This window comes from Uloborus diversus, chromosome 6 (genome assembly GCF_026930045.1).
Source record: "Uloborus diversus isolate 005 chromosome 6, Udiv.v.3.1, whole genome shotgun sequence".
In the NCBI taxonomy this organism is placed as follows: Eukaryota; Metazoa; Arthropoda; class Arachnida; order Araneae; family Uloboridae; genus Uloborus; species Uloborus diversus.
Genome location: NC_072736.1, coordinates 15,991,063 through 16,018,209, shown reverse-complemented (window position 1 = coordinate 16,018,209; position 27,147 = coordinate 15,991,063). Strand labels below are relative to the sequence as shown.

Sequence of the window (27,147 nt, the reverse complement as noted above, 5' to 3'; positions counted from 1 at the left end):
CTCATTTGTGAATAAAAAACATTAAAAAAAAAAAAAAAATCTGCAAAAGTTGCATCTGAATCAAATACACGGAGGCCCGAAACTTTAAACGCCTATTTCTCATTTTGAACTTGGTTGCAGATACGACTTTTGAGCTTAGCACGGCAGAATACAGCAGCAGCGTTGTCTTTACTCGAGAAAGAAACTGCACTAGTTTTTTTCCTAAATGTTCGACATGTGAACATTTCGTAATGAGGCAGATATCAAGTCTAATGTCTAATTCTTGTTCCACTTGCTGCAACATATCACGACTAATGTTGACTCATTTTCCAACAATGTGACTCTCCCCCCCCCCCCCTCCGCTTATTTGGCAGAAGATATTTTTGTGTGGTAGAACAGAGTTGTGTTCGTGTCCCAAGTACCACGTGATTTACAAGATTTACGCCAAAAGTTCACAACCGCATTTGCTGCCATTGATCCCAATATGTTACAACGAGTGAAACAAGAATCAGACTTTAGGCTTGATATCTGCCGCATCAGGAAAGGTGCACATACCGAACATTTGTAAACAAAACTTTTACATTCAGTAAATTACCGCCCATTAGCCAGGGCTAAAGCAGAAATACATGAAATACACCGCCAGCTCAGTCATTTCCAGCCGAGGACTGCAGTTTCGTGCTTATTAACACTCATCAGCCCGGCATAGGAAAGTGACTGAGCTAGAGATGGAAAGCCTCTTAAGGAAGCCAAGAGTTCCAAACAAACTAATAGCTAATATAAAATTAGCACAGACCGAAGCAATGGTTCGTTTCACTCGAAGATTGAAGTCATGGCATGGTAGCGCGGTAGCATGGTACGTGAGTGCTAATAAGCACGAAACTGCAGTCCTCGGCTGGAAATGACTGAGCTGGCGGTGTATTTCATGCAAAACTTTTAGTTTCTTTCTCCAGTAAATTCAGCGTTGTTGCTGCATTATTGGAAATATGCTTGTTTCAATAAGCCTTCCAAACCCCGAAGGGAATTGTGACGCACCCAGTTCTACAAATACCGCCCATGCACCTGAAAACGCACTTTCATGGCTAACACAAAATAATAACTAATACCGAATATAAACGTTATCAATGGTATTGACCGTTTTCCACGAGAAGGCACTTGATTCCTTCTTTGTCACGTGGTATCCGATCATTCTATTTCGCTGTTTTCGGCAGAAGGTATATTCGAATCATAGAATTTTGTTGCAAAGGCAGTAGTTTTTAAAATGTAAGAATAACTAAAATGGTAACAGACAAGTGAAGCAAGTGATGTAAAGGACACTAATAAGACTTTTTTGCACATTAAAATGCACGCCCAAGTTAGGGTTGTCTGGGCGGTCATTCCAAGCTCGTCAGCTTGCGAGATCGAGATTCTCGCTCACGTGATTGGTTGTGACGTAGAAATGTCGCAAAGTAGTATTATGACCGCCCCTGGTTGTCTCATTTAGAAGTGCGTGGATATGTTTACCAATTTCCTCCACGTAAAATCGGATTCTACGTTCGAGAAGGGGTGGCGAAGTGCCTTCTCGTGGAAAACGGAAAATAGTAGGGATCTGAGGACGTAGTGCCGCTGTCATGACACGCGTTCCTGGTGACAATGCACCGATCATGACAAAGTGTCGCTGTGTGGCATGCATCCCCCGCTGTTCCTTCGAAACTGGCTGTCGTCGCCGTATCTCAGCGACTCCATTTCCAGAACCCGCATTTCCCCAGAACGCGTCAAAAGCATCACGCTCACTACCAGTTGTCTCAATGAATCAAAAGCGAAACATCTTTCACCTCGGCCAGAGATGTACGTGTTTCGGGGGAGAGCGTTAAAAGCGAAAAAAAAAGTGCTTCTCGAGATTTGTCATCCCGCTCCGAAAATAGCCCCGCTGTCTCTCGCTGCGTCTGGATCATCCTTTCCTACCTAGGGATCTCGAAGAGCAGCTGCCGTGCCGGATCACGCGTGTCCCGATGTTCGTTTTTTCTCCCTTTGATACGCTTTTTTTCCCCCCGGTGCCACGCCGTCTGGGCTCGAGAACATTACCTTGCATGAGGTGTCTCCGAAAGGAGTGAGTGTCCCTTCTCCTTTATGACGTTTCTTGTCTTCAGGCAGCTCGATCTTCTCGGCATCCTCCCCGAGCGCGAGTTTTCGGAAGTTTCAAGCATGCCGAATCCATTTGGCTGGGTGTGGTACTTTCATGCATGTATTTGCACTTTCTTCCCCGAGTTTTAAACTTTGGCTTTTATTTGTTGAATATTAGAACATGAGAACCATGACAGTAGATTCTAAACACTCATGGAACCAAATACGAGGTACGAGGGTTATTTTTTATTTTTTTTCAAGGTCTATCGATCGCGAAATGAAGACCACAAAGACAATGAAAACTCTTTTATTTGGAATATGTACGTACACCTTCCAACTACTTCTCGACGTAGTCGCCGCTCCGATTAAGACATTTGTCGTAGTGTGGTACCATTTTTTAGATACCCTGGTCATAGAAGGCAGCCGCCTGTGCTTTTAGCCAATTCTGTACGCTGCTCTGCAGCTCGTCAACGTTTGTCTTCCTAGCCAGCGTTTCATGTGACCAAAGAGTTGATAATCGGATAGCGCCAAGTCTGGGCTGTATGTAGGATGGTCAAACACTATCCAGCGAAACTGCTGCAGGAGATTTTTGGCCAAAGCAACAGTGTGTGGACGCGCATTGTCGTGCAGAAGCGCAATGCCTGATGACAACATTCCTCTATATTTATTCTGAATTCCTTCAGCAATCAGAAATTGAATTACAACACGCACTTCACACTTAACGGGAGACGCAATTGTTTGAGGCATGTTTCCTCGCTCACAGCATGCTCCGGAATAACCACAGCGACCTAATGCTCTGCCCAATCTTACTTGAGAGACTGCGCAACAAATCAACGCACAGTGTCATCGGTTTGACTTTCTGGTTTTCACTTCGCGATCGATCGGACCTTGGAAAAAATAATAACACTCGTAAAAGTGTTCCGATTATAAGGGTGTTCATTGTACAGGGAGACTGGATAATGCGTATGTATTCGCTGAAGCCACCAAAATGTGTTCAGAATATCGGATTGTTCATATCAGGGAGTGTTCAGATGGAGAGAGTCCACTGTATGCATCAAAAAGTATCAATCAAGGGCGGATCCAAAAATTTTTCACGCATCGGGCGGTTGAATTTTTAACTTACCTCTTACTACGTATCTGATTTACACATGCTTTTTGGGGGGAAGTTGCTGCATCATTTTTATCTAAATTCTAAAAGAACTAAAATATCGATGTTTATGCAAGGTGGTTCCCGAACCTTTATTTTTCCGTTGACGGAGATATTCTAAGACTGAGCTTTAGAACTTCAGTTTCGTATTAACTAAGTGAGAATGTTTCGAAACCCCCTCCTCCTAACATCTCCATACGTCGTTTAAAACTGCGCTTTTTGGGATTTCAATAGTATCGAGGAAAGTAACTGAACCCTAAACTTCCCCTAACTACATGAAATTTCTGCAATCGCAGCTTTAAGACTTAAATTTTGCAAAATGCCTGGAGGAAGGCTTCCAGACTCCTCCTTCCAACATCGCCAAGGATCGTCTGAAAAATTGCCTTTCTTAAACTTCAATTCTGAAACTCCCAGTCTTCGGTAGGGAGATTCCAACCCCATTCCTTTCCTGAACTTCATCAAATGTAGCCTACATTTACGTTTAAGGACTTCAGTTTGGAAAAATTGCCGATGTAGGGCTTGTACTCATGAAAACGAATGTGGTTCAAATGGGCAATGAAGTCAGGCCATTATATAAAATTAAATTTTTTAATGAAGCCGAAAGCTAATTACTATCGAAACATATCAAAACAAAAAGGACATAGGCACACGCCTCAACGAATACAGATGATCCTTTCACTTCCAAAGCAAACATACAACTGACTACAAAAGGGAGTGGCTTAAAATGACGTAATACAAAAAATAAAAGGAACGCGAATCAAATAATTCAATAAAAAGAAACCATAAGTTTTGCTTCACACATCCTCGGAATACACAAAAAATACTCAAAAGATTGAAATACACAAAAGATTTTGTGTATTTCAAAAGCAATGACTTGTACGTGCGGGCATGACCGTACGGTCACGCCAAGCAACACGTACACACTATTGTTGTTTAAATCCAAGAAATCTCTTTAGAAAGTTGATTCTTAAATTTTTGGTACATAACAGTTCCTTTGCTCAATTTTTTTAAAAATTAAAGCCAGAGTTTAAAAATCAGGGAATAAAGTGCAAATATATGCGTAAAAATGTCTCATTTCTACCAGTGGATTGAGCAAGTACCGGGTAGTTGTAATTAAATCTGCACTGTTTGGAAAATTGTAAAGCTCGTTCTGGTTGATCTTTTGGCATCAGACTCAATATTTCCCACAGTTAAAACTGCTATCTATCGGAGACATTAGAAGTTATTATCGTACAGAAGCTGATATTTTAGCTTTCAATGTAAAAAGTGTCTAGTAGCTAAATCAAACTAAAAAAATAAAAGAAAAGGAGATTAAAAAAGGAATTTAAAGTGATTTGTGTAATAAAGGGTGTCCCAAAATTAACGCAAGATTTGAATTTGCCACCATTTTTTCCATAAATTGTTGGCAGCCATGAAAAAAGAACAGTTTGACAGTTGAAAGTTTAGGGTTAGTAAAAATGGGGTGTTATTGTACCATACAGCTAGAGAGAGTGAAACATTTCAATGACTGCATAAGGCATTTCCTGGTCGCGTACTCTCTCATTTCGGTGATCAGAATTGGCACCCTAGATCGTGTGATTTAACATTATTAAATTTCTTCTTATGGGGTTATTTGAATTCAAAGGTCTATGTCAACAAGCCCACAACCACCCTTGCATTACCGTGTTGCGATACCGAGCGCCAATAACAGTAACTGCTTGACCAGCCTCAACTTTCATTATTTTTGAAACAATTGTTCAATAATGAAAGCGCGTTATTGTATCGTATAACGCTCCATTTTTGATTACCCTAAACTCTCAGCTGTCAAATTGTTCTTTTTTCAGGGTTGCCAACCATTTATTGCAAAAATGGCGGCAAATTCAAATCTTGCGTTAATTTTGGGACACCCTTTACAAGTATAATTTCCCTGCGCATGAAACTCATGTATAAAAGCAACTTGAGAGTATATATTTGCTGTCATTAAAAATCTATGAGTTGCTTTGGTAATCAACTAAAGTAGTCATTTTTCAAACCTCTCCAGAAAGGACGCGGGTATTAATGGGTTAATATTTGCTCTTTTAGTCTTCAGCACTCTGCAACAGATATGCAGGCAGTTTTTTAGGCTCTTTCTGGAATGATTAACATGGGATGAACTTGCGTGTGAAAAGAGACTTTATAAATAACGTGTCTGAAAGTGACTTTGGAAATCGGCGCCAAAACAAATCTATCATGTGTGCAAAGTGCTCTGAAAAGATGTTTTCCCATCCCAAAATGACACGTTAAAAAATGGGCGGTCGTTTGGCATTTTTCCGTTGACTTGCTGCGATAGAGAGGAAAAAATGTTCTTCTGACAGGAACAACATTTTCTTCGCGAGCCATTTTCAAATTCACGTCTCCAATTTTGAATCCGACATAAGTGTAATACTTGTTGACTTGTACTCTTTTTCGTTGTGTTACCATTTATATATATTTAGTGCTATTTTTGGAGCAAAACCTCTCCGAAATCGGCCATTTACGTTATTGAAAAGTGGCCGTCTTGAAGTGTGTAGCCGTGATTTAGAGGTTTGGCTGAGATAAGAGTTAAAAACAACCCTTTGAGGGTTTTTTTTTTTGAAACAGATGAAACGCTTTACTTGCAAGGGAAAATATGATTTTCTTTCATTTTGTCATGTTTCGTTTTCTAAGTTAATTTTGTTCAAATGATAGAAGGAAATGTACGCAGGACACTTTACTGAATGGGCCAACTAGGCCGTAGCCTAAGGTTCCCGCCTTTTAGGGGCCCCTAAATGACTAAAATTGCTTTAGCCAATGGCTAAAATGGAAAAGTTTGACTACAGGACACCCCGAAAAAGCACTTGACCTAGAGCCTCCCAATATTTTAATTGAACCCTGAACGTAGGTCCTAAAATCAGATCGCATCTCAAGTGTAATATGTAACCCCATAAAAAGCTTGGCTTTAAACTCAGAATGAAATATATATTCTACTGATTTTTTTTAGCAATCACATTGATTATTGTTCTCACTTGATGGTTTTGGTGTTCCTATGATTTTATTCCCCCCCCCCCGCCTCCCTCTGCAGCACCACCGTCTCCAGGTTGCGTCCATATCTCACATGCATGCATACACACACCTACACACGCATGCATACACACACCTACACACGCATGCATACACACACCTACACACGCATGCATACACACACCTACACACGCATACATACACCCACCTACACACACACTCATGCATGCACACAGACACAAACACGCACGCTTACATACACATGCCCATGCACAAACACACACATATCCACACACTCATGCCTGCGCACAGACCCACACGCCTACATACACACACATACTCGTGATTGCGAAAAACATAATTTGAATTTAAGAAGTCATAATTCAAATTAATTAATTTTTATTTTTTCTTGTGCTAAAGACATGTTTTTTTTTTTTTTTTTTCATAAGTTATTCGAGATAATACAAAAAATGTAAAAAATGAACCATTAGATAATTCCTAATTATTGCACCAAGTTGTACATTTATTTAAAAGCAATTGTGTCCACACAAGATTATAAGAATCCAAAGCATAACTTAACCCCAGATTAATGTGGATTAAAACGAAAACTGCATTCTAAAATTTTGATTAAAAACTTTCAATAGTACCTCCCCTCTCGAGAACGTAGTCGGTTTTGAGTTATGTCCTTGTACTGGATGTGTGACATTATTGCTTTTCAAAACTAAAGCTCAAGAACTTCTATGAAAGTCACGTGTTGTTCTGATGGAGAAAATTCGTCATATTTCACTTTTCAGCCTCATTTTATGCATTATTCAGTTGTGCGCAGAAAACGGAAGTAGCCTCAAATGCTCCAATGCTAAACAGTCAAGCTTCATGAAGTATTTTTCCGCCGCCTATGCAACATGCATCAGTTTGCCACACCGAAGACTGGACAATAGTTAGAAAAAGGAATTATTCTTCCAATTTTTCAAACAGCGAATGAAAAATCAGTTGAATATCAGACAGGGCCGGATTTAAGGGAGGGCAGGCGGGGCTACTGCCCCTGGGCCTCCACAAGAAAGGGGCCCCCACAGTAAAAGTTTTACAAAATATCCCAACTTTCACGGGTCAAAAAAATCGAAAATATCGGATAGATTGATAGATACATATATATATCAAAATATTTGGATATGTGTCAAAGTATCGGATATTTTCGAATATATGATGATCTTTTGGAACCCTGGCTAGGGGCCTCCACTCCTCCGTTGCCCGGGGCCTCTACACTTCTAAATACGGCCCTGATATCAGAACAGAAATCTCATTCGAGTGAAATAAAGAAACAACCCTTGAATGCTATATACAACGAGACTACGCATGAAATTAAAAAGAAAACGCTCCATTCCATAGTACCATATTTGCATGAAAAAAATCTTTGAAAGCTATGGATTTTTTTAGGGTTATCTTTCAATATAGTACCAAACCTTTTTTATAACCGGGCACATAAGCGGCTGGTGCGCCGAAAAAGGGGGGGGGGGTCAAAACCGAAGCGGGGTGAGGTCCCGGCTGTGACCCTTAAGGTGATTTTCCCCCTTTTTCTTTCCTTTTTTCTTTTATTTTTAAGTAAAATTGGGCTGTATTATTGGATTTTCACATTATTAAATGACCTCTAAAAAAAGTGGTATATGACCTCAATAATCAGGATGGATGGCCACCGCAGCCTCCCCTTTCCAATTCGAAGTTCCATTCTTTTGAAATGACTGATAAAAGTTTATGTTTGGAATTTTTAGTTTTATTTTCGTGAAACTGATCAATCTACACTGTAAAAAATCATTTTTCAATCGATCGTTAATCTTTAGCTCTGAAAAGTGAGGGGACAAGGGCGCTTTACTTTTGAAAGTGAGCGGACAGCTGCCCTCCTTGTACTGGTATGAGCCGCCTATGACCGATTGTTTTGGACTTGATGAAATGTTCTTCTAACTTCGAAAACGCACGGTTGTAATTTTTCATTTCTAATATAATTGTAGGCCTATCTCGTGATGAGCTGTAATAAGTTTGTTGAAATGGGGTCGTTTCCAAAATTTTAAAAGTATTTTTTTTCTGAAAGAGCATGTTTATAAATATAGGATCTGACCATTTTTTAAATAATTTGTTTAAGTTTAATATTTTTAAAAAAATTACTTAAATTGGCGCGCTTTCAATGTTAATGCTTCTGTCCGATGACATCACAAATGATGAAATGCCATTCTGTGTTGCCAGTCACAGAGAAAAATATTTAATTCTTTATTGACGTGTAGTGGCAACGATATGGTTGTTAGCAAGCGTGGAGCGCAATTTTAATTCGCTTCTTGATTATCATAACGTGGAATCGCGGTAGAAAGATGCAGTAAAATGTATCATTTGTGACGTCATCAAGACCACGCCTTGTTTCAACAATCGGACATTTTAAAAAATTAATTAAAAAATAACTGTAGGGAAAATGAAAGTATTTTCTGGGTCCATGTTATTTGTTTTGCTTATTCTATCAATTTCAGTGACAAAAGGTACTACTTTTGACTGAAGGAAACAACCCCATTAGAATTCTCGTTTGAATTAAAGATTGATCGGGGACACTTAGTAATGCTTGCGCTTATGCAAGATTAAAAAATGTAAAAACACTTGCTTTTGTCAAATAAGCAAAGTAAACGGAATTTGCCTTTCTATTTCAAATTGAACTATAATAGCTCTAAAACAAACTTGTAAGAGTTTTTTCCTTTCGATGTTTTCAAGTTTGTTGTATTTGTGACCTGTATGTTTTCAGAGGCTTTCGGTGCTCTACTTCTACCAGACTTGAAGAGTTCCGACGAAATTTTGGGTAGTGGAGGAATGGCCGACATTTTTCCAGTGACCGACAGTATCCACGTTAGTTTGGGATTCAACGGCATCTTTACATCAAAAGGTAAGGATTTAACAAATGTCAATTCCACGTTTCCTCTGCCTGAAAATCGGTACTCTAATATGTGTACCGTTGTTGTGTTTCTATAAAAGAAATTGAACATTTGTTAACGGCACGATTTTCTGACATCAAATCTCAAGTTCTGTAAACTTGGATGACCATCCACCACATTTTCTATTGCGTCACGCATTCTGCAACGTCGCGGTACGTCCGCGAGCACTGCCGCAACCACAGTTTTTACCTGGAGGACATAATTAATGATACAGCTATCAACCGTTCGCGAGAATCTCCAATTTTCAAGCCTTCTCCGGAATAAAGTAAATATCTTCATTAAAATAATGAATTTCCCGAAACAATTGCTTTTTACTAGCTAGAAGTAGTAAAAAGTCGCTGCAGTGAAACGATCGCGATCGGGAAAACGAAACCTTTTCGTACACGAATACGATTATGAAAATTGTGTATGTCTGATCATTTTTTAAGCATTTAAAATTAATTTTATTTCTTATACCAGTATTGCTCTCATAGCACTTAATCTTTTTTTTGTTCGAGTGTTCAGATTCAGTACATCTGATTAAAAAATCCTATCTATCACCGCTTCCTTATACTTTGGCTTCACATTTCAAAACAATTTTCTGGTTTAATTTTCTGATAATTTATCCCCCCCCCCCAAAGAAATGAGCATAGTTTTTTTTTTTTCACAAAACTGATTTCAATTTCACAAAAATAATTTAAAATGTAAAAGAGAACTACAGTGCTGGACAAATTATTAGACTAAGACTGAGTTGTAAAAACAAATTCTTTATTGATTACATAGCTATAGACACATAGACACATTAACGAACAGTGAAATAATTATCTAATATTTAGTATGCATTCCTTTGTGCTTGATGAGCATTTTAAATCTTTTTGGCATACTTTTCGCAAGGTTTACACAATTTCTTAACTTTTTAAAAAAGGAGGTAAAAAATTGTTTATACTCACTATTATATACTCACTAATTACCTAAAACTAACTTTAAATATAACATAACACGCTAATAAAAAGAACTAGTGAACTGTTTAAGCTGATTGAGGTTATGTTCCTGTTAGGCAGATAAACAAAGAACATAAACAAAGCAGACAGTGCTGCCACCTGCAAACATTAAATTATGCTAAAATAACGTAATAATCAGTGTACAGTATGTACTGTACTTTAACAGTAAAATAAATAGTATTTTAGAACAAATAGTGTACAAAAAAAAAAACTCTAATAATTTGGCCAGCACTGTACTTAAGCATTTTTTTTTTACCGAAACCAGTTAACTGATGAGCTGCTACTTGTTACACAAACAAGTTGCAACTTTTAGGATCCTTGAACTATGTATGTACCATGACCATGATGTTCCGCAGAGCTTATGTAGCTGTTATGTAAATACACCCTACGTATGTATTTGTGTTTTGTCATCCGAGTTTTAAACGTCACTTTTTTAATGAAATTTTCTTTTGTTACGTATTTCCATATAAAGAACCATTATGTTTCATGTTGTAAAGTATAAATTTTCTAAAAAAAAACAAATTGTCGTTAAAAAATAATGATTTGTAGGTGTTCCGGGTGTGACTATAGGGTCACAACAGGGGCGCCGACTTGGAAAAATTATTGGGAGGGCCGGGTGTCACCGGGGTCTAGGGGGTATGTTAAAGAACGGACCCCCCCCCCCCCCCGAAAAAAAATCAGATTTTTGTGCCTTGAAAATGCCAACTTACATATTTTCTGGTGTGTATAATTTATACAAATAAACATATGTGCCAGGGCGTTTTCAAAGTAAAACAATCTAAAAATTGGTACACAAATTTTCTGCTTCAATTAGATCATGTCACTTGCCTTAAGTGAGGGATAATTTTACAGTTCCATTTTGTGGGGTGACGTGCAGTACCATAGCTAGGCTACGGCACTTTACAAGGTAGTGCACTTGAGTTGCATGGAAAGGCACTCCCAGTGGCACCGATTCAAAACAACTATTGGGGGGAGGGTACCATAACGGGGACCTTGCCAGGGGAAATTATCTAAATTTGAGATAAAAAATAGTGATTTTTTAAGTTTTTTAAGCATTTTAGAGTCATATGATCAACATTAGAACCCCAAAAACTCGACTCTCGGTAAATCGACACACTGAGAAAATCGACAAGACGACACATTTTTTGGCTTTGAAAAAAAAAAAGAAAAAATAATATTTTTGTGAAAAGCTAATTTAATTTACAGTAATAATTATACTTTTAGTCTATTAGCAGTGAATATATAGCTCTGAAAAGATTGAAATGATATTTAAATACATCTAAACTATCATTAAAAGAATAAAGCATAAAAGATTGATGTCGCACGACTTCACCCGAAGGTTCGCGCACTGGGACAAATTCTATGAGTGCTCTCAGCACCGTAACACTATCCTTATTCACACCACTCGTTTTCAATTAACCTGCTTACTACAGCAATAGTTATTTGTTTTAATTCATTACTGAATGTATTTTACAATGTAACTATCTTCAAACAAGGAAAGTAAAAAATACCAACATAATTTTATGATTTTAGAAACCATAATATGACAAATAATGTTCTTAAATTATTGAGGGGGCTCTGCCCCCCAAAACAAACTATTGAGGGGGCTCGGGCCCCCTCAAGCCCCATGGAGTCGGCGCCACTGGGTCACAAATAAATGTAAGGTCACAACACGTACAAATCTATTTTTTAGCAAAAAAAAAAAAGAAGTTTTTAATCATACTCATTTTAATACATAATGATTCCTTATGTTCAATTATTTAAAAAAATTGAAATCCAAAGTTTAAAATTCAGTCAATAAAGTGCAAATATATACGTTAAAATGTTATACCCGTGCAAATGGATTGAGCAATTAATTACTACATTTTGCACACTAAGGATTAATCGATACATCCGTTTGCAATCTTTTTATCGTTTTGCCATTCTCCGATGTAAATCCATCTTAATTTCATATCAATGTTTCAAGATTGCACAGCCGATCTATAATTCACATGATGAGTGCCGAAAAGAAAAGAAAAAATCGATAATAGCGGATGTATTGCTTTAAAACCAATTGTTCCGGCAAACAAAGCGCGGTAATTCATCACCGTCCTGTTATCACCACATTTTAGCCGACTTGCTGCAAACGATTCGTCTTAGAGCATTTCCATGTGGACACTGTTATTATTCCATGATCCTCCTTTGACTGATAATTAGATAACAATGAGCGATAGTTGTTCTCTTGATCAATTACGTTCCTTCGATTTGAACTGGTTTCGCAACTGGGAAAGATCGACCATATTTTGTTGTCTGATATACTTGTAAAATATATGTATTTTTTTTCTTTTGCTAAACTTTTAAGCATTAGAACCAATTTTGTTATGTATCGATTCTCGATTGATTTAGTAATGCTCATAAAACTTTGATTTCTTTACTAATAATAAAGCTGAAAGTCTCTCTGTCCGGATCGCTCTCTGTCTGTCAGGATGTCTGTGACGCGCATAGCGAGCGCCTAGACCGTTCGGCCGATTTTCATGAAATTTGGCACAAAGTTAGTTTGTAGCATGGGGGTGTGCACTTCGAAGCGATTTTTCGAAAATTTTATCTGGTTCTTTTTCTGTTCCAATTTTAAGAACAAAACTATCATAAGGGGGACAAGTAAATTACGAAAATATCATAACGTGGAACCGTAACATGGGTACAAGCCAATTGGCGAGAAAAATTCACCAAACATTATTTGTAAATAAACAGGCAAACCAAAAGACCTTTTAATTTTCTATTACGGGCAAAGCCGTGCGGGTAGCACTAGTCGTTAATAAACGGCAAAATTAGGAATCACCAACAGTGGACGATTAACGGATTTAGAGGCCCGTCGTAATATATTTTTGCCAGCCCCTTTGCCTATCGCAGAAAAACATAGAGCATTTATCGTGTGAATTTTGGAGTTCCCTTCAGGGCCCCGATGGTCGTGATGGTGTCTCGCAATTGCGACAGTTGCGACATTGTAAATCCGCCCTGATCACCACCGACTATAGGACGACGACTAAGTGAAACGAGCTGATGTGTGCATCACATGACTTCCGTTTACTCCAATTTAATGTCATTTTCTCATCATTGGCAGTTTTTAATATGATTCAATAGTTTACTCTCTAAACATCACCAACAATGGCCAAATTGAAACCAGATTTTTATTAAAAAAATCACCAAATTTGACGCCAAGTTGGCAACAAAACTTAGCGACCAAAAGACAGGCGATATATCGCCAAGTGTCCGCCAAATTATAACACCACTTGAGTTTACATCGAAATTAACAATGATTTCCCCCAAAAGACCCCTTTTGGAGCATTATGAATGTAACCAAAAAGGAAGGTGCACAACTAGACCCCACTAGGAGTCTACGCACCAAATTTCAACTGTCTAGGACATTCCGTTCTTGAGTTATGCGACACACATACGCACATACATACGTACATACAGACGTCACGAGAAAAGTCGTTTGTAATTAACTCGGTGATCGTTAAACTGGATATTTCGGGTGTCTGTACGTTCCTAGGCACATATCCACGTGTGGTCAGGTTGAAAAAAAATTTCAACATTCATTTGGGGGTGAGCAAAATGGAAATGAGGCCGATTTTTGAGTGAAATTTTTTTCGCGAATACAATACTTCCTTTTTTGTAAAAGGAAGTAAAAAACAAAACAAGTGCTGATTAAAACTTCACCTGTCAATTACCACCTGACAGGCGCTTTCATAAATGAATTAATTACGTTTAAGTGTGCAAAAGCATTAACCGAATGCAATTCTGCCGTGGGCATGTAAACGGCAGTATCTGCAGAAATGAGTTTTCGAGATATTTGAAGAAAAGCGTTTTGGATTCAATACTAACAATAGGGAAATGTTGAAATTAGACCTTTTTTCGACCTTTTTGATCGGAAACCAAATAGGCAAGCTTGTACTGGCAAGCTTGTAAAGCTAACGTACAATAGGTCACGAAAATCCATAAGAATGAAAACTCTTTATAATACTGCATAGTTTGCGTATTTGAGGGACCAATAAAACAAAAGACATTATAGATACCATTTTAAATATTTATTTACCATATATTACAAACATAACGAGCTATGTGTGCATCACATGACTTCCAATTTAATGTAATTTTCTCATTATTGGCAGTTTTTAATATGATTCAATAGTTTACTCTCTAAGTATCACCAACAGTGGCTAAATTAAAACCAGATTTAAAAAAAAATTTTTTAAAAATCGTCGAATTTGTCGCCATGTTGGCGACAAAACTTGGCGACCAAACAAAAGGCTGGCAAAAGACTGACGATATTTCGCCAAGTGTCCGCCAAATTATAACACCACGTGAGTTTACATCGAAATTAACAATGATCCCCCCCCCCCAAAAAAAAAGGGGCAAAAGATCCCCTTTGAAGCATAAGATTGCAACCAAAAAGGAAGGTGCACAACTAGACCCCACTAGGAGTCTACGTACCAAATTTCAGCTGTCTAGGACATTCCGTTCTTGAGTTATGCAACATACAAACATACATACGTACATACAGACGTCACGAGAAAACTCGTTGTAATTAACTCGGGGATCGTTAAAATGGATACTTCGGGTGTCTGTACGTTCCTAGACACATATCCACGTGGGGTCGGTTTGAAAAAAAAAATTCAACATTCATTTCGGGTTGAGCAAAATGGAAATTAAGGCCGATTTTTGGGTGAAAATTTTTTCGCGAATACAATACTTCCTTTTTTGTAAAAGGAAGTAAAAATGTACTCGGACAGTTTTGAAAATTATATCGAGTAAGTGCCATTTATGACGATGCACTGAGTGATCCAATTCTGAAGTTTCTGTCAACTATTTTCCAACAAAGCGATGAGCATGTTGACGATTTCTCAGCTAATGTTGTCCGAGTGCTCAGGAGTGTGTCAACCTACGCCAAAATTGAATGCTACGAGGAACACGAGCTCGAGGGGCAGCCTGGCTACTATCGAGCGACCATTTAAAAAGTAGGCGTCTAAGGTAATTGCAGGCTGTTCTTTTGTCCAGCTCATTCTCGGTGATAAACAGCAGTGAGAATTAACTTCCCAAAACCACCCGTCCACATCAGATCAACCACGCTCTCTAACGACCATTTCTCGCTTCGTTGCGAAGACTGCAAATTTGCAAATTATGCTGCCACATCCTGCAGAACATTCTTAGAATAATGTTAAATTGGGGTATACTTAAATGAAGGGTAAGAAAGTAAGAGGATAAACGAAATCTATATCGAAATCCTGTTCTTATACATGACGTATTACATTTTTCTTAGATGCACGGGACGTTCCCATAGTTGTAAGCCTTCTCTACGAAGACTCATCTGGGAGGATGCAGCCAGTGTCAGAGACCCAAGTGACTTTGGCCAAAGCCCATCCGGTGAGATATATTTATGTCATCTTTTTTGGTGTTCAAAAATCAGATCCATCTCAGATATCGAATTACTGGTGCTCTCTTTTGCTCTCTTCTTCTTCTTCTTGTTAATCTGAAGTCAGATCAGGTCCATGTGTACATTCGCCCTCTGTCTCTCCATCACCAGACCAGGTCTATCCAGTATGTCCTCATTCGACAAGGCATGAGGACTCAGAGGAGGGTAGGAAGCATGAGGTACATCAGAGCAAGTACTCAGCAGTGGCCTCGCTTTCATTGCGCTTAATACATCTTGTGAAAAACTTAATATCATGGTAAGAATCTTAAAGACCTAAGGTGACCAGATGCGAACCGAGACAAAGCTATCTGGCCTTGCCTGTTACCTCCTAAAGCCCACAGCACCGCCAGGGCCATAGGCACGATAGCAAGGATGGGATGGTGCTTCGCAGTGGCCTCGCTTTTATTGCACTTAGTACATCTTGTGAAAACCTTATTACCATTGTAGAATCTTAGAGACTTGTCACCAGACAACCGAGACAAAGCTGTCTAGCCTTGCCTGTCAGCTCCAAAGCTCATAGCACTGTACTGTTTCCGCCTCTTGTGTAAAGATGACAAGAGAATGCATGGTCTTTTAAGAGACGTTTAATGCACTCAATATTTACAGCTATATTACAAATTACAGATTATTTAATGTTACAAAGATATTTTGATCTGCGAGAGCCACTCCGCGACTCACCAGCTCTTTGCTCTACGAGTGTCTCCCCCTTTGACCTATTTACTTTCTCTTATATACGGGGATTCGTTTGGCGGGGAATGCATCCCTGTTTACAACAGTCAGACGATGTTGACAAGGTGGTTGAAGAATGTTCCCTATAGTGTCACAGACATCATATCACACCAAACGGAGAAAGTTTATGTACACAACAAATGTCCAGCTTCGGATAAAATTCAGCTATTCTGAAGATCTAATTTCGAACATTTCTCAGAAAAGGGAAGCAAAAACCGTATTTACGTGTGGTCTTATACTTATCCAGCTCCCATACTGGTGACAGATAATAAAACACCCGCGTAACATGTTTTTCTCCGATGAGTGTGGTCTGGGAAAGAATTTCTAGACCGACCCCACACATTGAATCACAATAGCAAACAAGTGGAGGAATCGCATCGGTATAGCACCAGCAGGGCCAGAGGCACGATAGCAAGGATCGGAAGGCGTTTTGTTTCCAGGTGTCATTGTGCTCTAGAAGTGTCTATAACATTCAGGCTGTTTTCTAGAGAGCAATAAAGAGCATTAGTTATGAGTGATGCTTTTTGTAGGCGTTTTTAATTTTGTCTGCTGCTGTTATTTTGTTGTTAAGTTTTAGAATTTCAAGCTCGTTGTTTGCTAAATATTTAAGTTGCAACTACAACCTATCACCCTGCATCTACAACAGTGTATTCTTATTCCACTATAGTAAGTTCTTTAAAGCAGAAAAAAACCAGTTTGTAACCTTGAAGCTCCAAGTGGGCTTTATACAGCATCTCATATTCAAACAAATTTAATGGATCTGCCAACTGAGAAGTGTAAATTTAGCTGAAGTGGGAAGTCCAAATAATTAAGCTTTTTAACCGACTTCAAAAAGGAGGCGGTTATCAGTTCATACCGTATGTATGTTTTTTTTTTTTTTTTTTTTTTTTTTTTTTTTGTCCACTCATAGCGTCTCACCTAGTGAACCGATTTTGATGATTCTTTTTTTGATGGATAGGGGATGGCTCAACTTAGGTCCCATTACTTTGTTTGACCATATTGTTTTTTAGAAAAAAAGTTATAGGCAAAAAACAGTAAACTTTATGCAATTTCCCTATTAAATTGTAGCGAAGTTCGCACTTTTCATCCGTGGATAACGGTTGCTCAGTGGTAGAATTCTCGCGTCCCACACGAGCGACCCGGGTTCAAATCCCGACTAGGACAAAGTGAATTTTACTAAAACTTCGGTTCTACTGTTTCCCGTATTTTCTCGAATGTTCTATTAATTTCTGTATCTTTCCAAGTCGCTTGGAGTATTCGCTTCATTTGGCTTTCACATTGTCTTCGCTATCTTCATCTACGCGACAACATGAAACTCATTGTTATAAAAGTTTGGTGCCATATAAGAGTAACATTAATAGTAATTGTAATGATAATTTTGAATAAAGGCTTTTCTAAAGCAATACAGTGATATAGGGCCGAACTTCTTACTAGGTAACTTCTTACTTTTACTGAAATATCTACATTTACACTAAAAAGAATGAAATAAAAAAATTTTGAAAAAAAATAGAACCGACTTCAAAATTGCTCTAAAAAGTGAAAAATAATTTTATTCTTTAAACACCATCGATAATACTTTTAAACATAATTTTTGAAGTTGGCGCAAAAACAAAAAGTAAAATCCATTGTAACCATGCTTCGTTAATATTTTTATCAAAAAATCATCCAAAGTTAGGAACGAAACATTTATATCGTTACTCAAATATGCTGTCATCAATGCGTAATGCATGTGGTAGTGAAGAAACTGGACCTGGTTAAATTTATACTTGTAGTTGAGTTATGGCCGTGAATGATTTTATCGATCGTTTTTGCGCCAACTTCAAAAATTATGTTTCAAAGTATTATCGATGGTGTTTAAAGAATAAAATTATTTTTCACTTTTTAGAGCAATTTTGAAGTCGGTTCTATTTTTTTTCAAAATTTTTTTATTCAATAGTTTTATTTAAATAATATCAGAGTTAACCTCCTTTGTAAGTGTACATAAGAGTTATAAATTCAGAATTTATTGCAGTAGAGTGGGTCGAAAAACAACTTTTTTTTAAATATCGATAATGGGTAGTGCGGAAAAAGTACCATTGATAAAGTAAAGTGCGCCCTTAAAAATTTAAATTTTTTGGGGGCAATTTCTTGATTTACCGCAAGTTGGTTGAAGTTTCGAGCAAATACTGTTTCTTGATGTTTTGAGCCAAAGTTAGTAAAAATGGTATGTTTCTATTTTCGATGATGAGTTACTCGGAAGAGATGCCATTAGTGGCACGAAACTCCCATAAAAAATTTGAGGTGTGGTCTAGTTCTTTCCTTTGCCACAAATGCGTAGAAGTTTTGGCAATTTTTTGTTCTTTTAACGTTCAATAAATTTTGTCAAATAGTAAAAATTTTGTTTTCGCTGTATTTATCCGCCATAATTACATAGTTTTCTCACATGAGATGTATTTTTAGAGGCGCGGGGTGTTATGAATTAAATACTTATTGCGTATAAATTTTTAAATTTGAAATATGCTGTTAAAAAACTTAGTGCAGCTCTCTGTTTGATTGGTTTCAAAACCAAAGGGAGTAACTCAGAATTCGTAATAGAGGGTACATTCTAAGAACTGTAGAAGAATTCTATTGATTAAAGGGGAAGTCATAATAGCCGAGAGAAAATCCTTACTAATTAGGTGACAAACTCCGGCGACGCAGCAAAAAACTCCGAGGGACTAAAGAAAAAGTTTTAAGAGGAAAATGTTGAAGTCAATTCTGTAAGAGGAAGATCCGAAGTGCTTAGTTAAAAATTTTACTTACTGAGGGGGGGGGGATCCTTTTTGAATAAAAGACAGAGAACTTTTTCTAATAAATCTTATCTGGAATATTTATATGATACGTAATAATAAAATTTTAAAAAAGCTATAAATCATGAACCACTGAGCTTATGCACGAAAACAGGGACCCGAATTTCTTGAATATATTGCAGAGCCGAAACCATTTATTTATTTATTGAATTTTTCCAAGCATATAATCACTTTTATCCTGCAGGACTACAACAGCGCTACAGTGAAACTGGATTTGAGCCCTCAACTGCAAGAACGACTGTCTAGTGCCAAATTTGAACTTCGACTTTCATCAAAGGATGGACAAAGACAGCAGAGCGGACGGATAACTCCGAAAGTGACATGCAATGGTAAGTGGTAGCTCTAACAATGCTGTTAAGGGGTCACAGTGACCTTTCCAACATTTTTTTTTAAATTTAAGTAAATTTTATATTTTTTTGAAACCATAACATGCATACTTATTTCTTAATCAATAATTTACTTTCAAAATTTAAAAATATTGCCTACTTTTTTAAAAAATTCAAAAAATTGAAAAAAATTTCAATTTTTTGAAATTCCTAAGGCTTTTTTATTTTTGCACTAATTTAATAAATTTTTTTTGCTAAACGATCACTATAATCATCTCTAAAAATCTGTGCATTCATTTACTTATGAGTTTATTAGAAAATTTTCTGTGATTAACTATGTAAAAAATCAAAGTTTTTTTTTTTTTTGAATTGGTTTTTGAAGGTTTGACATGCTCTAAACATTTGAGTAATTTATAAAATGCTTATCCAATGCACAGTTTTGTCAAATATGTTATCCCAATTGCAAAAAGTACTTTAAAGCTGTATCTTTAATAGAAAAAAAAAATCCTTAGGAATCTAATGACATGAAAACACAAATATACCATCAACGAGAAAAAGCAGTTTAAAGTTTTTCTTTTGTGTAAGAACACATAGCGAGCATGGCCTAAAACCACTCATAACTTTTTAAATATTTGAACTAAAGCAATGAAACTTTTTCCTTGTGTTAAGAATAGTTTTTAGTTTTGAAATAAGCAATAAAATTTTTCTTGATAGTTTCATCATTTTTGAGGTACTGTAATCCCTTAACAGATCAAAGTTAACCCGAGATCTAACTCGGTATTTATTGCCCGCTGTTGACTTTTGTGTGGAAAGGGGCCAAGGAGGTGCCAGTGTGCCAAGTCGGTTTTGCTTCAGTCTAGTGTGAGAGTAGCATGTTCTCACAGATCTTTAAGAACTCTGGTCCACCACGGGATCGGATCAAGGACAAATCCAGAAAGTATTCAAGGGGGGGGGGGAGCAATTGAATTCACACACACAGATACTTTCCCTTTTACAAATTTCCAAACCTCCACCTCCTAACATCATGTATACTCGTCTCAAATGAAGGTTTTTTTTTCTTTTGGAAATTCTTTTTCTACAAAATTCTGGAGGAGTGAATCCCACCCTTTGCCTTTAACGTCATCGGTATAATATAATTGCTTTTTTTGGATTTCAACTAAAAAAACTTTCCAAAGGAGAATCCCCTGAACCTCATCTAATGTCATTTAAAATTTCAGCTTATGGAATTACGAAAATCTTCCTGCACAGAGTTCCAATCCCTGTCACAAATGTGTTAAGAGATGTACCCCGATTGCGTTTTTAAGACTACAATTCCGAAAAAATTTCGAGGGAGGACTCTCTTTGTAACATCATTGAAAATCCTCTAAAATTACGTTTTTCAAACTTAAGTACCGAAAATATGCTGCATGAGAGTTCCTCCATCTCGGCTCAAGGAGTTGGGCGATCGCCCCTCTTTTGTATCCGTCCTTGGATTGGATCCTAGAATGTTGAGGAAAGTGACGCTCTAGTGGCGAATGATACTAATAACTTTAGTCGCCACTCCTTTCTATCTAGTCGCCACAACCGCTGGTCTTGAGCGTGTGCCTTACCTCGAAGAAAGGAGCGAGCCCGAACATTGTTATTTCTCGGGCAGAGCAATTAAAACGAGTTTAAAACGGGCGAGAAAAAGGAAAGCGTCCTTCTGGGGCATCCGGGTTGGCAACCCTCTCTCTATCGCTCGCACGTAATGCTAATGACGGGAATGGCTTTTAATTAATGATCGAGATGCGAGTCCGATAATCGCCGCCGCCCCGATCGCCAAATAATTAGCCTCTCTTCTTTCTCCTGAATATTCATAGCACCCGGCGCCAGTCTCACGGGTTCCGGGAGTGGCTCCTTTCATGCGCCGCGCTGATAAATCGAACATCTTTTGTATCCCCCGAATCACACACTCTTGTCACCGTTTGTTTATTTTTTTTTAAAGAAATTTAAAATGCTAAAGAATCGTTTGCGGGATAGAATCATTGATCTTCATTTTCTCATTACGCATCGCGAAGATGCCATTAGCTGCGATAAGTTGGAGCAAACTGTGGCTTTATTTTTTTTTTCTTTTCTCTCACATTCAAAGTTATCTTTTGAGTTGATCCCAAATCAGATCGAAAATTCTTACTTGCTTCTGGACTGGACAGGCAACCTGGTTTATCTTTGTGTTTTTGCTCAAAAATGCCTAACCTTCTACTTTTTTAAAAATTAATTTTGTGCAGAAGATTAACTACTCTTTTTCCTCGGTATCTAAGAATTGAAAAAGTTCTAATCTATTTTCTTTGATATAACGTTAAATTTTTTTTTTTAAGAAAAGAACCTCTAAAGATTCTTTGAAAAGTACATTCGAAGTTAGTCTTTTAGAGTCATTTTAAACCATGTGAATTAACTTTCCCTCCTATTTTTTATTTTATAAAATAGGTTGACAACATGATGCGCAGAAACTAAGTGTGTCCGTACGAGAATAAAGCAAATATAACATTTCTTAATAACAAACATTTAAGGTGTGAGAATAGACTTTTTCTTCGATCTTTCGGTAAATTGTTAAAATTTTCAGAAACCTTATTTAACCATGAAACGTTTCCTAAAATTGCGGAATTCTCGCCTCAAGAAGTGGAAGTTACTTGACGCATGCGCGAAACAAAAAGCAAAAAAGACAAATTGAGACCTAAGCGACGTTATTAGAAAATAATTATAGAAAGAGGTTTTTAACCCTCTCGGAAACGTGTTTGAAAATTACAGAAATTCCAAAATAATCAAAAACATTTTGAAAAACGACGTTTGCCGCGAGTGCCCAATGTAATTAGAAACGCTCCCCTCCCCTCTTTTTTTTTAAAAAAAAGTTAGTAAGTTTTTGAAGTGTGTTTCATTTTTCTGCGGTGAAGTTTTTACAGCACCTTTAAATTAATTCAGTCGCTATGCAAGCGCAAAAACTTGAAGCATACTCAAAGATATAATTTTCTTTATTATGAACCTGTTCAGAAAGTATCATCTTGTATGTCGCAGTACTTTAAAATGCTTTTGTCTGAACGTCTTACCTGTTACTTCAAATGATATTTCTTTAAAAACTGTGTCAAATTATTTTATCATTTCCATTATTATATCTCTTTAAAAAATTCTGAACAGTTTTCCAGGCCGTTATGACTTCTACAGAGGTGACCGACATCAGCAAGGATCCAGTTACGGGATTTATTGTCCTTGATATTGGACTGGATGGATTCATTAATTATAAAGTAAGTTTATTAAATTTTGTTTTTGACCTTGTAATAACTGCACTACTGATATATATATATATATATATATATATATATATATATATATATATATATATATATATATATATATATATATATATATATATATATATATATATATATATATATCGTCATAAGAAAAAAAATGCTAATTGTCGATCAAGTTGTTTTGAGTGGTAAAAAATTTTGAAATTAATTTTTCAAGTTGAACATTTGAATCTTCGTGAAGTTAAATATTAGTTTATTGTAGAATGAAAAAGACGCATTGAGGGTTTTGGAAAAATCTTTGAATGGTCAAATTTTTTGGAAAGGGGGGGGGGAGGTCCACTTTAATGTGACTTTAGTTGGATGCTATTACCGGATTGGTGCATCTACAGTTGGAGGAAAATCAACTTTGAAGCATTTTCAATATTACAAAGAGCCTTATAACACCATGAGTACGTGCCAGGTAAGGTATTGGCCTAACTTTTTTTTTTTTTTTTTGAAACCCCAACCCATTGACTTTGTAAAATGAAGATTTGTCTTTTTTTTTTTTTTAAATAATTTGTTCCGTTCAGAAATTTGATGCCATATAGGGATTATCAAGATTGATGCGATTACTATCAGGCCCGGATCTTTAAATATTTACCCCCCCCCCCTCCCCCGCAGAATTAACAAATCTCTAAGGCTGAATGCATTAAAATGGTTCCTGGGGAAAAAAAACATTAACACCATGTATAGTTCTAAAAAATGTCGAAGCTCATTTTGAATTTTTATTTTTCTACCTTGTTCACATTTGTTTGACGCATAAACTATTCATTTTAAGAGCATTTCATTCCTTGTTTACCACAAATTCTTTAGTTTAAATATTTTATTTCTCAGTTGCATGTGAGCGACGCCAACATTGAATCGGTAAACATAGCTTTGGAAACGGACGTCGGAACTCCCAGTGGAACTAGCATCAGGCAGCTGCAACACATCACCCAAAACCTCACGGACTCCTGGGTAAGTTTTAACCTTCAATTTCTTTTGCTTAACTTTAGTGTCTTTTTGTTTTTGTTAGAACCTTGACTCATTAGCTGAACTTGTTTCGCAATTAGAGTTGTTAAGTTGACCTAAGAGTCAAACCAAGCGTAGATATCTATAAGATATATGTACACCCGTATTATGTGGTGACGAAAAAGGCAAGGACTAAATCCTTTCTTCCCCCGAGTCTTCAAAATTATATCCTTATGCTGATTTTGTATCGATACAGAGACAACAATAATTTTAAGGTAAATTGTCCCCAATTTCGATAGCGAAAATTTACTCTTTAGCATTTTGCCGGTGTCTTTGTTTCTCCTCAATGTTATTAACAAGCCTTCCAGTTAGCTAAATTATGTAGTTTGGAATAGTATTGTTCGCCAGCGATAGCAAGGATTTCTTTGAGATCGAGTGGTGTGACTTCCTGTATTATATAACTTCTTAAGGGCCCATAACTAACAGGAGTCGCTGCTTCCAGCCATCTGGCGAGGCTGAGGGTAAATATTGGACATCCCACGATCCTCCTCACGATTGCTGGCACTTGGAAAACTACGAAATTAAATTATTTATCCATGCCCCCTCGCAAAATTGTAAACAAACAACGGTGCTTTAAGAAGAAAACTTGCTTCGCCAATGCTTGATTTGAACAACTTTGGTTTCTCTTGTTTTCAGTCGGTTTTGAAGTAATTTCGCCCAAAGACGAATACCAACAAACGTGAGAATTTATTCGGCATCTTAAACATAATAACCATCTCTTGAAATAGTTTTAAACCACGTAAGTGATAAATATTCATAACTTTTTCCACCCCGACACCCTCTCTCTCTCTCTCTCTCTCTCTTGTTTTTTTGCATAATTTGAGAGCATAATTCAAGCGTTTTATTTGCACTTCTTTCGCGATCTCATGTTCTAGACGTCTGTCCAACCCAATTACATTGATAATGTCCAGTTATCTAAATCTCGTGGTCTATCTCTTGTTTCGCCTCATCTGAAATCTTATCAAATGTTGCATAGGCGCCAGGAAGGTATCGGTGTCTCCAATTACCATCATACTGACAAGTTAAGGATAATTTGAAGCAAAATTTAATATCTCGGCGACCGCTGTGTGTCCTGCCTGCTGTGGGAGCCAGATGTCTCAGACTGATCTGTCAGAAGACTCCTGATACGAAAATGACCCGAAAGACTACGGGAATTAAAATCTTTTGCGGATCCATCACAACGTGAAATATTTTTGGCTCATTTTATGTGAATTTACTGTGTTTGAAATTTTACAAGAAATACCTTCAAAATTATCATAAACATAAGTTTTTGTGTTCTTTTTGTAGTATAAAACCAGGTTGCCACCAGAAATAATCAATAGAATTTGATAGCAAATTGTTGTGAGTGAAAGTGAAGAGAAAATGTAGTTTGTTGGTTTTTCTTCTATAATTTAGAGTTAGCACTCCTTGCCATAGGAATTTTTTAAAATGACGGACTTGCTGAGCAGTATTTCGTCGATTTGCAAGCCTTGTCAATTCTAACTTCAATCTTTACAGTAGCCAGAGCCTGATTACCGCAGGGGCATGTGGAGCACAGGCCCCTCCTCTTAGATTTCAGGGGGCCCAAAATCCCCTTAATTTTTCATGCTAATTAAAAATAAATAATGATTTCACTCAGAATCTAGATTACAATGAAGGCTTGATAGTTATGCAAATGCCAAAACAAGAAAAAAATCTATTTGCTGATAAAAATTCCCCTTCAAAATGTGATCTCTTTGCAAATCAGAAAAGTACTCCAAATTTAGTCTGTAATTATTATTAAAAGTTATATCATAGATAATTTTTGTATTTACGGTTCAGTGCAACGGGCAAAGTTTAACCACATTTTATATATTTATTGTATACTACTATATCTCTTCTACTTTTTAAATGTATGGATTATATTATGGTACCACCAAATTTAGTATGGATGTGTAAAAACGCAAGTATCAAAATATTTTATTGCTTCAACATATAAAAAAAGCGGGAATGGGGGTAGGGGTACAAAATAAATTTCGTGCTCAATGTCTGCAAAAATCTTAGTCAGGTCCTAGGTGGGCCTTGAAATAGAAATGTGCCCCATGTTCAATGTCAGGATGATCGGGCTCTGACAGTAGCTGGCAGCATGCCTCAAAGTTGTAAATGGAAAATTCTAGCCAGAAACAGAAGGTTTTTTTTAGAGACATCGTTATAAACTTGTTAGTTTTAATTAATTATTGTAAAAGGTAACATGAATTCATACATCCAACATACAAAGCTATTTTAATGCATTACTTCAAATGCACCTTGCTAACAGACACTCCACATTTTTGGTCTCAAGAAAAGCACCAAAATAGATTAAATTCGCTAGTTATTCCACCGAAAATAACTGATGAACGTTTGAAATATTAAAACACAAAACATACGCACTTTATAAAACTTTAGCGGTAATTCCGTACTTTATGTTACTTTTCATCATAAGCAATCATAAGCAGAACTTGGGAATTGCTGGCTAGCATCGCTGTAACGGTAGGGGCTTACAGTACTCCTAAATATGGATTCCAAGTGTTACCCCTCCCCCGAAACAATTTTAGAACAGTTAATGATAAAAAAAAGCATCTTTGTCAGTTTTCCATTAGCCTAACAAAGATGAGAGAGAAAGGGATAATACCATGGTACCTTCGGTGATCTCCGTACACACACGCTGCGCTTTCCCAAAAGCAATAACAATATATACAGCATTCCTGCAGTGAAAATTGGGAAACGAAGGAAGTTGTTTGCCTTTTTGTAACTTTGTTAAAATGATTATTTACTGAATCATTCATTTATTTATTTCAATGAACTACCCTTTTTTTAGGGCAACGGATCATTCAGCCGTCGTAGCGGCCCTGAAGTGGAGATGTTGCTGACTGACGATCTGGTTGTCACTGTGACTGCGGAGACTTTGAAGCATCCCTTCACTTCATTGCCGGCGTCTGCCTACATCCATGGAACAGGACATCCAGTGGTCAGTTCCAACATTCCTTTTTAACGTGTCTTTCGTTACAAAGTCGTGCCTTAAGTGGCAGGAAACTTCGTCCTTGCATAAAGCATGAATATTATACTCTTGTTGCCACTTTCAAATATGAAATTTTGTTCCGCTGTTCTTTGTTGGAAGTTTTGTCAGACTATGGCCCCACTTAATTCTTATAGGCCGTGGCAATCGCTGAAACCCATGACAACAAAGAGGGGGCTATAGGGCACCCCTGTTTCCATTGGTGGATGCAGGTGTTTCCTGAGGCGTTTCTTGCAGTCAAAATGAGCTACCTCCAATCAAAAATATAAACAAACTTTGAAACATTGATATTGATTGGTGGATGCATGAGCTGCATTGAA

General features: G+C 37.1%; 1 protein-coding gene across 1 annotated transcript in view; it reads left to right on the top strand.

The window, feature by feature from the left end:
- The window catches only part of LOC129224239 (dorsal-ventral patterning protein Sog-like), a 136,693-nt gene that overhangs the window by 71,238 nt on the left and 38,308 nt on the right, over positions 1–27,147 (top strand). Inside the window, exons 7-12 of the mRNA XM_054858665.1 lie at positions 9,000–9,137; positions 15,466–15,569; positions 19,360–19,504; positions 22,649–22,755; positions 23,638–23,760; positions 26,630–26,779. Coding sequence (XP_054714640.1) covers positions 9,000–9,137; positions 15,466–15,569; positions 19,360–19,504; positions 22,649–22,755; positions 23,638–23,760; positions 26,630–26,779 — 767 coding nt within the window. The remainder of the gene's footprint in view (positions 1–8,999; positions 9,138–15,465; positions 15,570–19,359; positions 19,505–22,648; positions 22,756–23,637; positions 23,761–26,629; positions 26,780–27,147) is intronic.